General features: G+C 49.7%; 5 protein-coding genes across 5 annotated transcripts; 2 read left to right on the forward strand and 3 right to left on the reverse strand.

Moving 5' to 3' along the window:
• Nucleotides 1-1,524: 1,524 nt before the first annotated feature.
• N7479_001976 (uncharacterized protein) lies at nt 1,525-3,571 on the forward strand (the record flags this gene model as incomplete). Its single annotated transcript, XM_057249673.1, has 9 exons — nt 1,525-1,897; nt 1,978-2,030; nt 2,131-2,138; nt 2,195-2,288; nt 2,346-2,489; nt 2,555-2,606; nt 2,700-3,166; nt 3,221-3,374; nt 3,432-3,571. 9 exons carry the CDS (start codon nt 1,525-1,527, stop codon nt 3,569-3,571), a joined length of 1,485 nt encoding a protein of 494 aa, XP_057114105.1.
• Nucleotides 3,572-4,207: 636 nt separating this feature from the next.
• Nucleotides 4,208-5,655, reverse strand: N7479_001977 (glycoside hydrolase family 5 protein; the record flags this gene model as incomplete). The annotated part of the gene is given in 3 exon segments (XM_057249674.1): nt 4,208-4,745; nt 4,761-4,932; nt 4,974-5,655. The coding sequence occupies 3 exon segments, from the start codon at nt 5,653-5,655 to the stop codon at nt 4,208-4,210; spliced, it is 1,392 nt and encodes a 463-aa protein (XP_057114106.1).
• Nucleotides 5,656-7,188: 1,533 nt separating this feature from the next.
• Nucleotides 7,189-8,148, forward strand: N7479_001978 (uncharacterized protein; the record flags this gene model as incomplete). The annotated part of the gene is made up of 2 exons (XM_057249675.1): nt 7,189-7,731; nt 7,816-8,148. 2 exons carry the CDS (start codon nt 7,189-7,191, stop codon nt 8,146-8,148), a joined length of 876 nt encoding a protein of 291 aa, XP_057114107.1.
• A 395-nt stretch (nt 8,149-8,543) lies between these two features.
• Nucleotides 8,544-11,114, reverse strand: N7479_001979 (uncharacterized protein; the record flags this gene model as incomplete). The annotated part of the gene is made up of 6 exons (XM_057249676.1): nt 8,544-10,009; nt 10,061-10,217; nt 10,272-10,372; nt 10,444-10,794; nt 10,914-11,006; nt 11,078-11,114. The coding sequence occupies 6 exons, from the start codon at nt 11,112-11,114 to the stop codon at nt 8,544-8,546; spliced, it is 2,205 nt and encodes a 734-aa protein (XP_057114108.1).
• Nucleotides 11,115-11,321: 207 nt separating this feature from the next.
• Nucleotides 11,322-14,152, reverse strand: N7479_001980 (class I alpha-mannosidase 1A; the record flags this gene model as incomplete). Its single annotated transcript, XM_057249677.1, has 3 exons — nt 11,322-11,361; nt 11,419-13,008; nt 13,071-14,152. The coding sequence occupies 3 exons, from the start codon at nt 14,150-14,152 to the stop codon at nt 11,322-11,324; spliced, it is 2,712 nt and encodes a 903-aa protein (XP_057114109.1).
• Nucleotides 14,153-15,223: the final 1,071 nt, after the last annotated feature.

Genomic DNA, 15,223 nt, shown 5'->3' on the forward strand with positions numbered 1-15,223 from the left:
AACAAACGGATGGATTATCAAAACTACAAATAGAAAGGGAAAAAAATTGTCCAATTATGAGGAGCGAGTGCACATACGAAAGAACCCATTCAAATTCCGCCTCTGATAAGCCCAAACAGCCACACAACTAAAACAAACCGCACTAAACAATAATAAGGAGCGGGCCTCCATTAAAAACTTAAAGCAAGGCGAGGCCATACGATGAGCACGATGGTAGTCGCTTCAAAGTATATCCGCTGGTGTGTATTTAGCGCTCATTGAGTCTTAGCCCGGGCTAAAATCTATGTACTTAATGAGGCTGTGAGCGCCCTTATAAAGCGGCGGCAGTTAAGACAGGAAAGGAAATACGTATAGCCTCATATGTAGGTGCAGTAAGCAGTACATAGACCATAGCTTAGGTTTTCTTTAGGACTATGAAAGAGGTAACATATACCTAAACTGTCTTCTTATTGCTTTATCCCTACGAAGTACCACCTTTATACTCCGTAACTGTGTAAACAATAAGGTGTTCAACTATATGCCGAGGCGGTGACGGGTTTTGCCCGAGTTGTTCAAGTACATATCAGAATTCTGTATTTTCTTCTCTCCAAGCTGATATTCACCCAATCGTCTTATAGGATCCCAGAATCCAAAGAAACAACTCCTCTTCTGTCCTTTTTTCCTATTCCCATCCTCCTCCCTCCCTCCTTCGTCTTTGTACCACATTCAACTTCTTACCTCCACGCTCCATCGAGCTCGGAATCATGGGTATGTTCTTCGTGTCCTCCTGATTATTACACTTTTCTTTTTCGTATCTTTGTATTACTCGTTTGTTACTCTCATCTGGTACATTCTCAGGTCCCCGGTCATTTCAGGCCACCCAATCATCGTGGCCTGTCTCCCCCCCAAAGATTGAACCTTGACGCCTGATCCTTTCATCTTCCCCCGCTTCCTCTCTTTTCTCTATTTCTTCCTATCTTTTGGTTTCTTGAGATCCTCCGCTAACAGCCTCATCCGCTCAGCCGACGTCTATCGACCATACCAAGTAAGTTTTACCGAAAGCCCGTTTCCTTTTTCTCTTGCCCATTTCCCGCCAAGATTCTACAGACCACTTCTCAAGGTTGCGCATGGCTCTCAGCTCTATATCAATGATCGCAAGTGTGTGGTCAGTGCGGGGGGTGGAAACCGCCATGTCTGTTCGATCAGATATCGTTCCGGATCTGGAGATCCGTGGGGCCCTGAACGGGAAACACTTTACCATCGCATTGTTTGATTCCAAAAAATAATAGCGATGTGTGCGCAAACAATGTGCACCAGTGGCCCCAAGCTCCTATTCCGGAGATCCCCATTGCATTTGAGACAAACACCCCCCTCAGAGCTGGTGGTCACCTGACCCACGCCGAGGAGATCCCCCCTCGGGGAGTTGCGCTATTCCACGGTAGCAACTGCCCTCTGAACACGTCTTTCGCTCCTTCCCATCTTCATTTCATCAAAATCAATACATTGCACCGCTTTCGCGACCGCCCTTCTTATCTACTTTTGTTCATGTCTGACCACATCCAGCGTGAGAGGTCTCGCTCGCCCCGTCGCCGTTCTTCTCGCAGCCCTCCCCGACGTACTCGCCGTTCGTACTCCCCTCGCAGTCGCTCTCGCAGCCGCGGTGAGCGTGACGAATACCGCCGTCCCGAACGCCGTTCCCGATCTCCTTTGAGTGCTTCCGGAGCAGCTGGACCCGCAGGTTCCTCTCCTTTCGGTGGACGCAGTGGATATCCCCCGGCTAGATTTGAGGACCGCACCGTCGCCAAAGAGAACATGATGCAGACTGTTCGCGATTCGTCCCAGCAAGACCGCCGGGTCTATGTGGGTAATCTTTCGTACGATGTCAAGTGGCATCACCTTAAGGATTTTATGAGACAGGGTGAGCAGGGTCGCGTGTTTGGAATGGTGATTTGTTGTGACGTTTGAAGCTAACCAGAGTCTTGATTTCATGGTTTACAGCTGGAGAAGTTCTCTTTGCCGATGTTTTGCTTCTTCCTAATGGAATGTCGAAGGTGGGCGCTTACATGTAGAGGGGCTAGTTCCTTCTATTCCCCCGATTTTCGTGGTTCGTGTAGGGTTGACGGGTGGACATTGGCTGTCCTGATAATGTAGGGATGCGGGTGAGTACTTCCTTGCGTTTGTTAAAATCGAACGCTATCGCTGACTTGCCTACTAGGATTGTGGAATATGCAACCAGGGACCAAGCCCAGAACGCTGTGAATACGCTCAGCAACCAGAGTCTGATGGGTCGTCTTGTTTACGTTCGTGAGGTATGTTTCCACAGAATCCATGGTGTTGCGATTACATGAACTGACTTCAATCCCCAGGACCGTGAATCCGAGCCCCGTTTCGTTGGTGGTCCCCCACGCGGTGATTTCGGCCCCGGTGCCCGAGGTGGATTCGGTGGTGGATTCGGAGGCCACCCAGGTGGTGGTGCTGGTGGTGGTGGCCGTCAGATCTACGTCTCAAACGTTTGTCCCCTCTTTTAAACCCCCATTACGCTAAGTTCTGGCAGGCGTTGTTGACCGTTTGGTAGCTTCCTTTCAACGTTGGCTGGCAAGACCTGAAAGATCTGTTCCGCTCAGCTGGTAAGTGCAGACCAAAACCCCCTTTGGACTTGGCTTCCTATTTTTTTTTTGTGTCTCCTCGCATGGTGAATTAACCCATATTCCTCATTACAGCCCAGCAGGGTGCCGTCATCCGTGCCGATGTGCACACCGACCCTACCGGGCGTCCCAAGGGCTCTGGCATCGTTGCTTTTGAGTCTCCTGATGATGCACGCAATGCCATTGCGCAGTTTAACGGATATGATTGGCAGGGTCGTCCACTTGAAGTTCGTGAAGATCGTTTCGCTGGTGGTGGCCCCGGCTTCGGGGGTCGTGGTGGCTTTGGTGGTGGCTTCGGCGGCCGTGGCGGCTTCGGTGGTCCCATGGGTGGCCGTGGAGGCTTTGCTGGTCGCGGAGGCTTCGGCGGTGGTTTCGCTGGACGTGGCGGCTTCGGCGGGCCCCCTCCCCCTGGTGGCCACGGCGGTTTCGCTGGTGGATATGACCAGGGTGGTGCTCCTCCTGTTCCCTCCGGACCCCCAAACCCCTTCACTGATTATGCCACTTCCAACGGCGATAAGAGCGCCGTCATCTATGTTCGCAACGTAAGTTTTGAAATGTGTGATAGTTGACGATACGGAATGCTAACTCGGACTCAGTTGCCCTGGTCCACTTGCAATGAGGACTTGATTGATCTGTTCTCCACCATCGGAAAGGTTGAGCGCGCTGAAATCCAGTACGAGCCTAATGGCCGCTCCCGTGGTACTGGTGTCGTTCAGTTTGATAACCCCGACACTGCTGAAACCGCAATTGGTAAGTTCCACTAGATTACTGCTTTAGTACTCATATACTAATATCCTTCTCCCACAGCCAAGTTCTCCGGCTACCAGTACGGTGGTCGCCCTCTCGGCATCACTTTTGTGAAGTACATGAACGCTGGTCCCGGCCCTGAAGAAATGATGGAAGGCCAGGAGTCAACCGCCGGTCTGACCCAGGACCAGATCATGTAAAGCGGTTTCGTCCTTGTTTTACCATGTCACTTCGACAGGGGGGCGTCTGGCTTTGTTTTCGCAATTTCTTGATTCAATGATTCCCTTATTCCCATTTCAGTTTTTTCGAGGCTTCTGTTCTCGCAAAATGGGGTTCGAGTGCCCTTTTGGGCTGATCAAATGCTTCCAAAATGGAAAGATATTTTCTTCCATGTCTTATTTCGTACCTGTAGTTAGTGTAGTCCTTATCATTTAGCAACTAGTATCTTTTCATTCTAATATAGAGGGCGTTTGTAGCAGTTTCAGTCGGATTGTCATTTTTTGGTCCTCGCCGTTCGTTTCTGCCCTCGACTTTCTGTTTTTCCTAGTTACCTCCTGGAGGGCTGTGACAGTTACCTAATTCCGACCAACTGCCGAGGTGCCCGTTATACCATGTTGTGGTCCCTAACGTATGTTAGGGCCTAACCTTGGAATGTATCCCGCTGCAATGACGAATATACGTTATGTTTATCCTCTTGATCTTTTGGTCTAGCAGTCATATGCTCTTATGCAATTCCTTTGAAGTAGCGGCCTAAGTGGAGTACAGGATTACAGATATGAAACTCGTCAATAACATTGATGCACAACATTCAATACCTATTTACAGGCACCATTATTCTATTTCGACAGCTTGATTGTAGCCGCACCATCCCTCCGCAGAGTCTCATTTAGATCATCACGAGTGCGACAGTTCTTAAGTGCAAAGGAGGCAGCAAGTTCCTCCAGTTCATCCTCAGTTTTATCACGGAACAACTCCGCAAGCTCCCATCCAACATACTCACTCAGTAAAGCCTCACGGATAACACGCTCAAACTGGCGCTCCAGAGTCCACTGGTATGGGTAGCGACCGGTCCGGAAGCAAGGATCTACCATATCACGGATAGAGGCCAGGAAAGGCTGGTAGACCGACTGCACAGCTTCACGAGAAACAATCGTCCAGCAGTCCAGACCCAGTCGCTGCTTCTTATCAAGGAAGGGCCAGATCAGCCGCAAATACGCTGAATTTGGGTCAACGTAGGCCATGCCTTGGTATCCTATATCCTTGTACAGCCAGATAGACCAGCTCACTCCTGTTTCCCGGTAAATTGACAGCTGCTGCTCCAGGAGGGCAATGCGCCCTGCATTGTTTACTTTTGTGGCCTCGACGCCGTCATTTCTAGAGTCTTAGTACACGGGACCAAACTCCCCGTTCCATACAGGCACACCGGCCGAACGCATGAACTTGACCTTGCGGTCGAAGCTAGCACGTAGTCGGATCTTTTGCGTATCCGTGCCTGTGTACTGCTCCTCTCCAGGAAAGCCAAACTTGGAATAATCATGGATTGCATAAACGGTATTGGGCACTGGTGGGGTGTTCTCGAAAACACTAAAGTCCATGGCATACGTATTACCGTCAAGGAAGAGCATATGATCGGGTCGACAGAGCGGATGGCCTTCTCAGCACGGGCATACCAGGCTAGCAAGCGCGCACCAGGACGACCGGCAGAGTTGAGTGTTGGGTCAGCAGGCTCATTGAGTGGATTGTGGCCAGCGACAACAGGATTGCGGGCGTAGCGGCCGGCCAGAACCTGCCAAAAGCGAATAATGCGGTCCTGGTGGTCCTTGAAGTCCCAGAAAGCGGCGCGTGTAGTTCCAGAGTCGCAATGCCAGTCTTGATTCTGGCCGCCTAGTAAAGCGTGGAGCTCGAGAATAGCGTAGATGTTGTGTCGAGCACAGATATCAACGCACCGATCTAGCCACGCAAAGCCCTCGGGCTTGAAGGTGTCGGGATCCATGTCATCAAAGAATTGGCGGTAGTTGAATGGAATACGGATGCAGTTCAGACCCAGTCCTGCAAACATGGCTGCGTCCTCATTGGTGAAGAAGTGATGCAGCAGCCGGTCGAAGAGGAACTTGGCTTTCTTCTCGCCCAATACGGCTGCCATTTGCGCTCGATGCTCATGCTCATGACCTGCGTAGCCTGTAATAAAGTTTTCCATGTTGAGAAAACCGCCGATAGCTGCAGCCCTCAGGATGACTACTTCTCCGGCCTCGTTCACGATGCCACTGCCTTCTGTGTGCAACATGGTGCATGGTGGCAATGGGGTGGTAGCGGATGCCGATGTGCCGCTGGGAATTACAATTGCAGTGGTAGATTTGTTTGGATCTTGGAACGAAGACAAAAGGTGATAGATGAGAATCTGTCACAGGCCGGTCGTTGACTTCTCAATTGCTTCAACAGGTAAATGATTTGAATGAGATTTATATCTCTAGTAACTCGAGGGCTTGAAATATTCCTCTTGAACAGTTTGTTTTAATATTCCCTCCCCCTTTCGGTCATGCCATCTGAGGTGTAGATCCGTCTCGAGCGACACTCCCCGACAGCACAGCCAAGAGGCAAAACGTGGGGAAACATGGCTTAGGCCGCGAGCTTGCTAATTAGATTTCCACATACTTTTTGGATCATATCCCACGAATTTCCATGTGATTCATTGATTCATTGAAGTGAGCACTCAGCGAATTTAGGCTGAATGACTGTAGTTCGTCGGTTGGAGGAGCAACTCAGTCGACTTGCGAGGAAGGGCCAGTAGATGACTTCGCGGTAATCGACGTAGTTACCACGTAGAATAGAGCGGCATACATCATCAGATTCGGCTGTTCTTTCTAGCGAAAGTGGACCCGAAATCCCATATAAAACTCCACTGGTGCATATATTCATCATGTTGTCTGTTCAAATTCTCTGTTTTCCTAGGGTTGCCATTAGCAGTTAGTCAGTTAGTTACATACTATCATCACCTGGGCAAAATTGCCATAAATCTGGCGGTTGAAACCACATATTTCTGTTCGATTCTTATGACAGAGGGCTGTAATTATTACCTCGGTCCATTTTACTACTGTTCTTTTTTGGGGGGAACCTTCAACCATAAAGAATACTTGAGGCCTAGTTTTCATGTCAACACGAGGGTTGATCCATCACGCTTTCACAATAAGTACCAGGGACAGAATGCCTGCAAAATAAACTAGGGATGGGCATTACATTGGCAAATAACCTCTAAAAAGAAGCGGCTAGAAGATGATAAAGGTGTATACATTGTATATTGTACGTGTTCGAAGTACAATCTAGTTTTAGTAGGGTGTGTCTTTGCCTCAACAAACGGACCAGGATGACGCCCAGTATATTATATGTATGTATACTTATTTGCAGGGCTGGACCCATTACCCTTATATATCCAATATTAGGAGTATATGGCCTCACCCTATACCTTTGGATATAATAGTGTTGTCGAGAGAGGGTTGAGAAGCTTCAAGTTGTATCTTTTGTATATGTATCCCATACAAAGGGTACATAAACCAAAAACCGAACATTTTTGTCCATACATATGTAGACTTATAAGCTCGATATAAATCAAGTAGAGACATACAATTTGTTTAAAAAATATATTCATAAAGCAACAAATAGATGTAAATCATGCATAATATCATAGATACTGCAATACACACCACATGTGCAGATCCATCTGGATCTTATATACTACAAACGCACAGACCAACCTTGTAATCTATCTCCAACAATCACATCTCTCTCTCTCCCCATTGATTCACTCAACCACACTCAAATCATGGCCTATCTTGCCCGCACTCTCCCAAAAAGGGTCTTTGCCCCTTCTCTGACCCAATCAATCCACCAAACACGAGCAATCAGCACAGCAACCCTCCAATCTACACCAACCCGCACAACGCAACACACACCAACAAACCAACCCCGACACCCCCTCCCCCACCGAAGCTACCACTCAGCCCTCCATGCTAGGCTCCCAGACCACTCCTACACAAACTCCCAAACAGCAATCCTCACCTCTGCGCTAGCCCACGTCCCCACGCACGGCTTCTCCGCCACAGCCCTGACCCTCGGCGCTCGCGACGCCGGCTTCCTCGACGTCTCGGTACAGCTGCTCCCGCGTGGCGAATTCGACCTTATCCTGTTCTGGCTTGCTAGTCGACGAGGTCTGCTACGCGGTGAAGTCGAGGGGGGCGAGTTATTCCGGCGCATTGCGGCGGAGAAGGGGAAGGATGTTCATGAGCTTGGTGTTGAGGAGAGAGTGAGGGGACTTCTTTTGGAGAGGTTGAGGATGAATGCGGAGGTTAAGGATGTTTGGCAGGATGTGAGTATTTTTCTTTTGAATCAATCTTTTTTTGAGGGAGAACATAATGACGTTGAGGATTTCTGCTAATCTATATTCTGCTAGGCTCTTGCTCAAATGTCCCTTCTTGCGAATATCCCCCTCTCTCTTACAGAACTGCATGCCCTCGCTTCGGATATTCTTACTCTTTCTGGTGATGACTCTGTTGATGCGACTTGGTACACGCGCCGTCTCGCAGTGTCAGCTATCTATGCCAGTGCGGAGGTTGTTATGACCCGTGACCCGACGCCGGACCTGGCGGACACGGCGGCGTTTGTGGAGCGCCGCTTTGAGGACCGGAAGGCGCTTGCGGATAAGATCACTGGCATTGGACAGTGTGCTGGGTTTGGGTGGAATACTGCCATTGGGCTGGGACGAAGCTGGGGGTTGAAGATTTGAGGTGATTCTTCATTGAACATTTTTTTTGGTATCGATAACCAGCCCATACTGGAGCTTGTTGACGGAAGTCAAGTGAAGCAGCCCTGGTTGGTGGTAGATGGATTTGTACTTTTATTCTAACTATTTTATTATTGTAAACTACTCCATTCTAGTCAGCAAAATACTCTATTTTGCTAATCTAATATCCAGTCCTTGCTGGTAGCCTCACATATATCCATGTGATCGAGGATGCCGGATTGCTCACGCAAAATGACTAGAGACATGGCCTATCACGTCCCAACCTGTCTACCCGAACAGCCTCGCTTGATGCCAAAAAAAACCTGAAAATGAGCCACGGGCAAAGGGTGTATCTAATCATGAAAAGAAGGGGAATTAAACAGATCGAAAAGTAACGCTCAACGCAGAGAGACATTCTGCACTGCTTCCTCTACACTGAGAGGCGCATGGTCATCGCCAGCACTATTGGCTGAGACATCTGGCTTGTCTGTAGTAGTATCGGACGGCGATATCAACATTGTGGGGGACTTCGGCGAGAAAGGGTCTGAGGGAACACTGTCCTTTGATGCCTGTTTTTGCTGAGTAGACACAGCAGTGTTTTCGGCAGTCTCAGATTCTTTCAATGAACTAACACTACTGGCCCCGCTCTCGACCGAGTCACTTTGTCCATGCTGGGGTTTGCCACGTCCCCAACGGCGCGTTTTTGGCGGAAGTGGAGCCTGTCCATGCCGGCCTGTTCCGACTGTTGGGAGTGAGGGTCGGTGGTGACTTGAGGAATATGTAGCCTGGCTGGAACGGCGTGGTGGCGGGGGAGCTGGAGGTGGATTTGATACGGCCCGCCGCGGTCTTGGACCTGGGGGTGCAAGAGTGGAGCATGACCCGGAGTTGCGGTGATCACTGGTATTTGTATGTGACGGTGGTGTGCTGGGGGTGAGCACAGTGATGGGACTGACTTCCACGCCTTCCGGGATAGTATTCCCGTCGCTGCTTGTGCCAGTAGAGTGGTGCTCTTCTTCGTCCACGGCCAGGCGGCGCCCGCGCCAGCGGCGAGATTTCGGTGGTTCTGGTTTCACCTTGGGTGGTCGAATTATTGGCGTCTCATCACTAAGAGCGGCGACAGGGATTGCAGCTTTGCGGCTGGGGGTGATTATGCCTGGTTTTTCGTGCTGTGCTGCAACGGCCTGAACGCTCAGCGAAGATGCAGATGCGGGCTCCAGGTCCATGCCGAGCCGGTGGGCTAAGCTGTGCTTCTGACTGCCCGTCGTATTAGACGAACTACGTGAGTCCATTCGCGTCGGTGATGTTGTATCAGGTGAGCTAGCTATCGTACTTGCTTGTGAGAGTGTGCGGTGGACGTCGATTGGTACATCAATATCTATCGGCGACTCATGCTGCACATTTTGATCAAGGACAGTTTCAATTGTAGTTGCTGTCACTTGAGTTGGAGTTTCTTGCGTTTCTGCGGCGTCGGGCTGTTCAGGATTGCGCAGCCAGTCCACTGTCGCACACCGAGCGACAAGTCGACGCGTCGTTTCATCGACTTCTTCGAAATGCAGGATCTTCTCGTGTTCTGGGTCGCTTCCATATGAGATTTGTCCCCGAACAAGGATGTTGAGTAGTCTTTGAAGTCCCTCGCGCTTGTAGTGCGGCGGGTTTCGGAGCTGTGTATGAGCTAGGAGCGGGTAAAGAACACGCAGGTAAGTATGCCGCAGCGCGGAGGCCTCTTCAGGTAGATCAAGCAAATTCCGGATCAATATATCAACCAGAACGTGTAGATCGTTCGTGAAAAAGTACTCATATGTGCTAGGGGTGGTAAATATGAGATAGAGAAGCTTCAATGTGAGCAACTGAAGGGACGTCTCGGCTGCCATGTTGTCAGTCATCGGTTTGATTAGATAGGAGAATCGCCCGTTACCTTCACGATTGATAAGAAGAATGATGTTCTCTCCAAATGTCTTGTACATCCCACCATACGCTGAGAGGATCTTGATAACCTTGTTGGTCAAGTGACCAGAGGGTCGGCCGTTCAGCGGATTGTGAGCTGAGATCATAAATTGCTCGTTCAAAACCAGCTGTGCAATTTGTCAATTCCGTTCCAACCAGAATAGCTTGGGGAAAGTACTCACCAGCACCCGAATCACGGGGTAATGATACGGATCGGTAACATCGTAAGAGAGATCTTCGATGATATCAAAGAGACAGCGAACGAAATCGTCATCCACGAGAACTGCACAAAAGTCCCATAATCAGCTACCAGGCTACACAGTCACCAGCAGCATATGCCCATGTAAAACGCACCTAGATCTTCAATTCTGATCCTTTGTATCCTCGACATCTCATACACAAGGTCCATCAACAAGCGATGAAGACCCGCGTCGCCCTCCAGATCTGCCCTTCGCATCGCCTGTATAAGCTCGAGGAGGCGCGCAAATACGCCCTCCTCATTCAGCATCTTAAGCACAAATTCATTTTGTCGTCCGTCAAAAAGGATGAATGACGCAATGAAGTGGAGCGTGTTCGGGTCATCGTCCTGCAAAAGACCGTAGAGAATTTGTCGTCGTACATAGTCCGCATGTGTGGCAAAAATACTCGACGTGAATAGCTTGTAGGAACAGCGCGAAATATCGGTTTCCGACCGGAGGTATTTGTCTAGGGAAGGGTGGGTGTGTTAGTCGTAGTGGAAGCAAAGTTTCGGGGGCGTGGCGCGCGGGAGTTTTGTCGTTTGGGGATAGAGACATCGCGTTCTCGAGGGTTAAGGTGCCAGTTACCTTTGTATTGAATTGTGAGATTGAGATAAGCTCGGAGGGCGTCGTCAATCTGGTCTTCGGAATCACAGTGTTTGGAGACGATTGTTTGTAGTTCTGCGAGAACAGGTCAATTGTCATGTCGCATATCTTGGAAAGGAGAAAAAGGTAGACTGGGAACAACGTACCAGTCCAGAACTCAGTCTCCGAGACCTCAGGCTCCATTTCCCGTCAGACTGCTCATGCCGGTTATGCGCCGGTTTGAAGAGTTGGAGAGTTGAAGGGCGGGGGGAATTGGGGGGAATTCCAGTCCCACTGCGGGTCAACCCTAAGGTACGCACTACGTTTACTACAAAGTACTAGCACTCAGAGCTTCATAGAAATATACGCATTCTAGAAAAATTTTCATTGGTATCAAAATGCAAAACACAATTATGCAACCGGGCGCAGGAATGGATGCGCTTCGGTATTCCTGTGAAAGAAGTCAGCTTTTTATCGAGAGATGTTTACGGGTTACAACATCACTTACAAAACATATTTATCCAAGTCCACGACAGTAGGGTCGCTGAACAAAAGGTAGAAGTATTTCAACGTCTCAGCTAGCCAGAAAGACTCCATTGTATCCTTATGGATCGGTTTCTGGGCTGTGACATCATGGATGGCCGCGTTGGCCAGCTCGGTTCGTGTATACTTCGAGATGGCCTCGAACATCTGCCACCCCTTGCGACGCCAGGATTCGTCACCAGTTAGGCGGTACATGATAAAGACCGACTCAATCGCTTCTGGCCGAAGATAGTAGTTCGGTGATGGGATACTAGTCATGCCTGATGGGAGATGGTCTTTGCCAACTTCGGCGAGGTGAGGCGAAGCGGGTGATGAAGATGAACGAGGTGCATCTCGATTCTGCAGTTCAGCTGCACTGAGAGTAGAAGTCGGTTCCGAAGCAATGAACAATGCTTCCGCGCGCTTGGCCAACACATCTCCATCGTGGGGGTTTAATGATCCCGGCATAGGGATAGGAACCGCCGACCCGCTTGCGGATTCCGGCGGTGGATTGTGCGAAATCATATTCACACGCTGTTCGTAGCTGCTCTGACCAGTGCGGAACGTATGTCCTGCCTTGGAGTCTACTCGCGAGTATCGTGCCACGCCAGCCTCAAAGCGGGCTTGATCCCACTCGCAGGCCGAGCCTTTCTCACAGGGCAAGAGACGGAAGCGTTCAGGCATCAGTCCAGTTTGTGTCGACTCGTAAGCCCAAACGCAGCCGTCGGTCAGTTTGGCTGCGAGTTCCAGATCACCATCGATGCCAAAGGCCTTGGCCCCTATAGCGAACATACCGCCGACAAAACATGTCAGGTGAGTGCCTTCGTATTCAAAATCAGTGGGGGTGAGCTCTGCGATCTTTCCAGGTGTCATTGAAGAAGTTGAGGCCATGAACCGGATATCACGTCCAGCCTTAACCATGGGCTGGAAGAGAAGAGTCTTTCGGGCTGCAGTGGCTGCCTTTTTATACATATTCAGGTATTGCTCGTTCAAGCCACCTAGCAGGAGGTATTCTTTAGGCAGGTATTCGTAGGTCGAGTCAGCCATTCCTCCCATGGTGTATGCATTATCACGGGGTGAATTGGGAAGTCCCAAGCCGCCATTGCATTGATCTGCTGATAGTGTGTTTTGCTCGCGTGCCTGAATTTCAGGTTCACTCGCAGGTCGTGTATGGTTGGCAGCTTGAGCATATCCTTGGGTGCCCACTTTTGTGTCGCGTGGGAGCAGCTTCAAATAACTCTCGAGGTCTGTCGGTGCAGCATAACTCTTATGGGTCAGTGTACTAGTGCTCTCAGTCGTACTAGCGGCAGGCTCCTCGCGCGTAGGGCTGCTATTGCGCGGAGACGTGTTCTTGGAATATTTGGGACATCCCTGTGCATTGACCCGTAGAGGCCACAGTCCAGGGATGCTAGTTGAATCTTGTATTTTCTCCAATTCATTGGTAATCCGTGCAATGGCATCATAGTATTTGTCCTGCTTGGTCAATTGGGCCAAACGGGTAAATTCCAAGGAAAGGGAGCCAATTTCAGCCAGGCCAGCTCGGGAAGACGCCCGATGTGGTTTCGCAACATACTCTCTGAGAAAATTTAGTTAGTCGTCGCCCACATATGATCAAAGATAAATCGTGACAAGACTTACGGGGCCCAGCGATAGTAAAGGTGTGGCATGTGGTTGGGCGTGTCAAAGGCACCAATGAGAACCTCAGCAAGCTCCTCTGCTTTCTCCAAAAGCACCGGGTATCTATGACCAGAAATGTCGTAGGCACCCAAAAGACCTCCAAGATAGCGGATGGTTGTCTCAAATATCGGAATATCTGCTCTCGGCGATGTTTTGAAATCAATGTTCTTGATCACATCCAAAGCCTCGAAAAATTCATCCTTCAATTGCATAATCCAGAGAGTATCAAGAGAATCAACCAATGTCGCTCCCCAGCCGTTGAATGGGTCTTCGAACTCTTTCGATAGAGGCTTGACTTCGTCATGTCCCATCGCAATCTCCTTATAACCTTGCCAGGCATGCGTAAACTCGGCCTTGATGACGCTAAGCCGTTGTAGACGCTCTTGCTTATCGGAGCTCGTCTCATCCTTGAATTTCGCTTGCAGCTTGGGTATTGTTTTCGATTGTTCCTTTGGCAGCTTGATCACCTCCTCTGCAGGGACGGGGAACCGTTCTGGGAACTTTCTCCACTTAGTCGTTGGAACGCCAGGTCCAGGGCGCTCAGCTGCCCTTCTGCCCGTCCCTCCATTATCAATCTCCTCCCCATTTTCACTATTGATATTCTCCTTTGTCAGTGGGGGCAAGCTGCTGGTGCTCTCCACCTTCGATGGTTCCTTCGCGGAGTCCTTCAGGTCATCTTTGACGGGTGGTTTCACTGGCGGAGTGGCAGAGGAGGCACCTTTAGGCTGATTGCTGCCATCATTTGAGCTGCTGTGGGGACCCACGGGCGAGTTTATCTTCTCTGGTGGTGGGGGAGAGGTGGAGCCGCGGTAGGGATCCGGAAGCACACGGTTTCTACTCTCCTCGATGGCGGCAGTAGCGGCCAGATTTTCAGGTTTTGGTGTTGCGGGTTGATTCGGATGGGCAAGACCGGGGGTATGAACGTCAGCAGACTCTTCAATCACTGTATAGCTCCAATCGCGTGACCGCGCGAAGTGGAAGAAGGTGAATACAACAGCCGCCGCGAACACGACCAGGACTCGGTATCGGCGAGCTCGAAACATCACGAGCGACCGGGTCACCCTTCAGGTATATTCTGTTTCGAGAAGAAAAGAGAAACAAAGGACGGAGAAAGAAAGAAAAACAAGGAGATTAGCCAAGTCCAGATGAAATCACGAGACTCCACATGTAAATACGATCCACATCAGAGAGCCTCCCCGTTCTATTTTGGTCCTGTTCTTTGACATCTTCAGCTTCTTTTTGTGTATATTTTTCTTATTTCTCCAAATTTCTTCATCTTTCCAAAGAAAGAGAAAGTCCCCTATTGGTCTCATTGATTTCATTGCAGTCGGCAATGCTCCTACCCCCAATGCCCTGAAAAGTCGCGGTCCTCGGGCCTCAAAGGCCAAGGGATTGCAACCCAGACGCCATCTTTTAGGGTCAATTAACAGGGCTGCTGTTCAACGCCGATCACTGGCCCCAGATTCCGGGCTGTAACTGGATTAAATGCATGCAACCCGCAAGGGTCTTCAAACCTGGCCTATCATCAATCGATTCTTCCGCTAGTCCATATCAAGTGCTGCCTCCGTCCCAAATGTGGTCCACAGGGCTCATCTCCCATTGGTGCTAATAACCCCTGCAGCCTGCAGTCGACGGGGATACATAACATTCCGTTTGAATATGATTACAATCGCATGCCACGGAGCCTCGGTGCACAACGATTTTGCCGGAAAAGATACCCTATACACAATGCTCAAGTGTTATTATCTTGATACAGGCGGTATTATGAGTAGATAAGTTGACATGTGAATCGTGTCGGTCCGAGAGTCTCCTGATATTTTATACAAGGGTTGGAAGAACAAAAACCAACATAACTAATCTTGGAATTGGCGAAGAAATCTAAGAGCCTGTAGAGTTCGCAACAATCCACTTTGAGTAAGTCTACAAGCCACCTGGAGCTTGGTTTCAGCCACCCAAAATTCATCTTCCCGTAGGAAGATGCCCAATCTGTGAAACGTCCTTAACTATGTCAGCTGGTCTAGTTACAAATAATCGAGATCTGACAGCTAAACCAAGTGCAAATATTGGAACTTTATGATTTATGCTGCACGTTTGCTTGTGGATCTACTCCAAAC

The sequence above is a fragment of the Penicillium vulpinum genome, assembly GCF_028829585.1.
Source record: "Penicillium vulpinum strain IBT 29486 chromosome Unknown utg000001l_segment0_segment0, whole genome shotgun sequence".
Taxonomy (NCBI): Eukaryota; Fungi; Ascomycota; class Eurotiomycetes; order Eurotiales; family Aspergillaceae; genus Penicillium; species Penicillium vulpinum.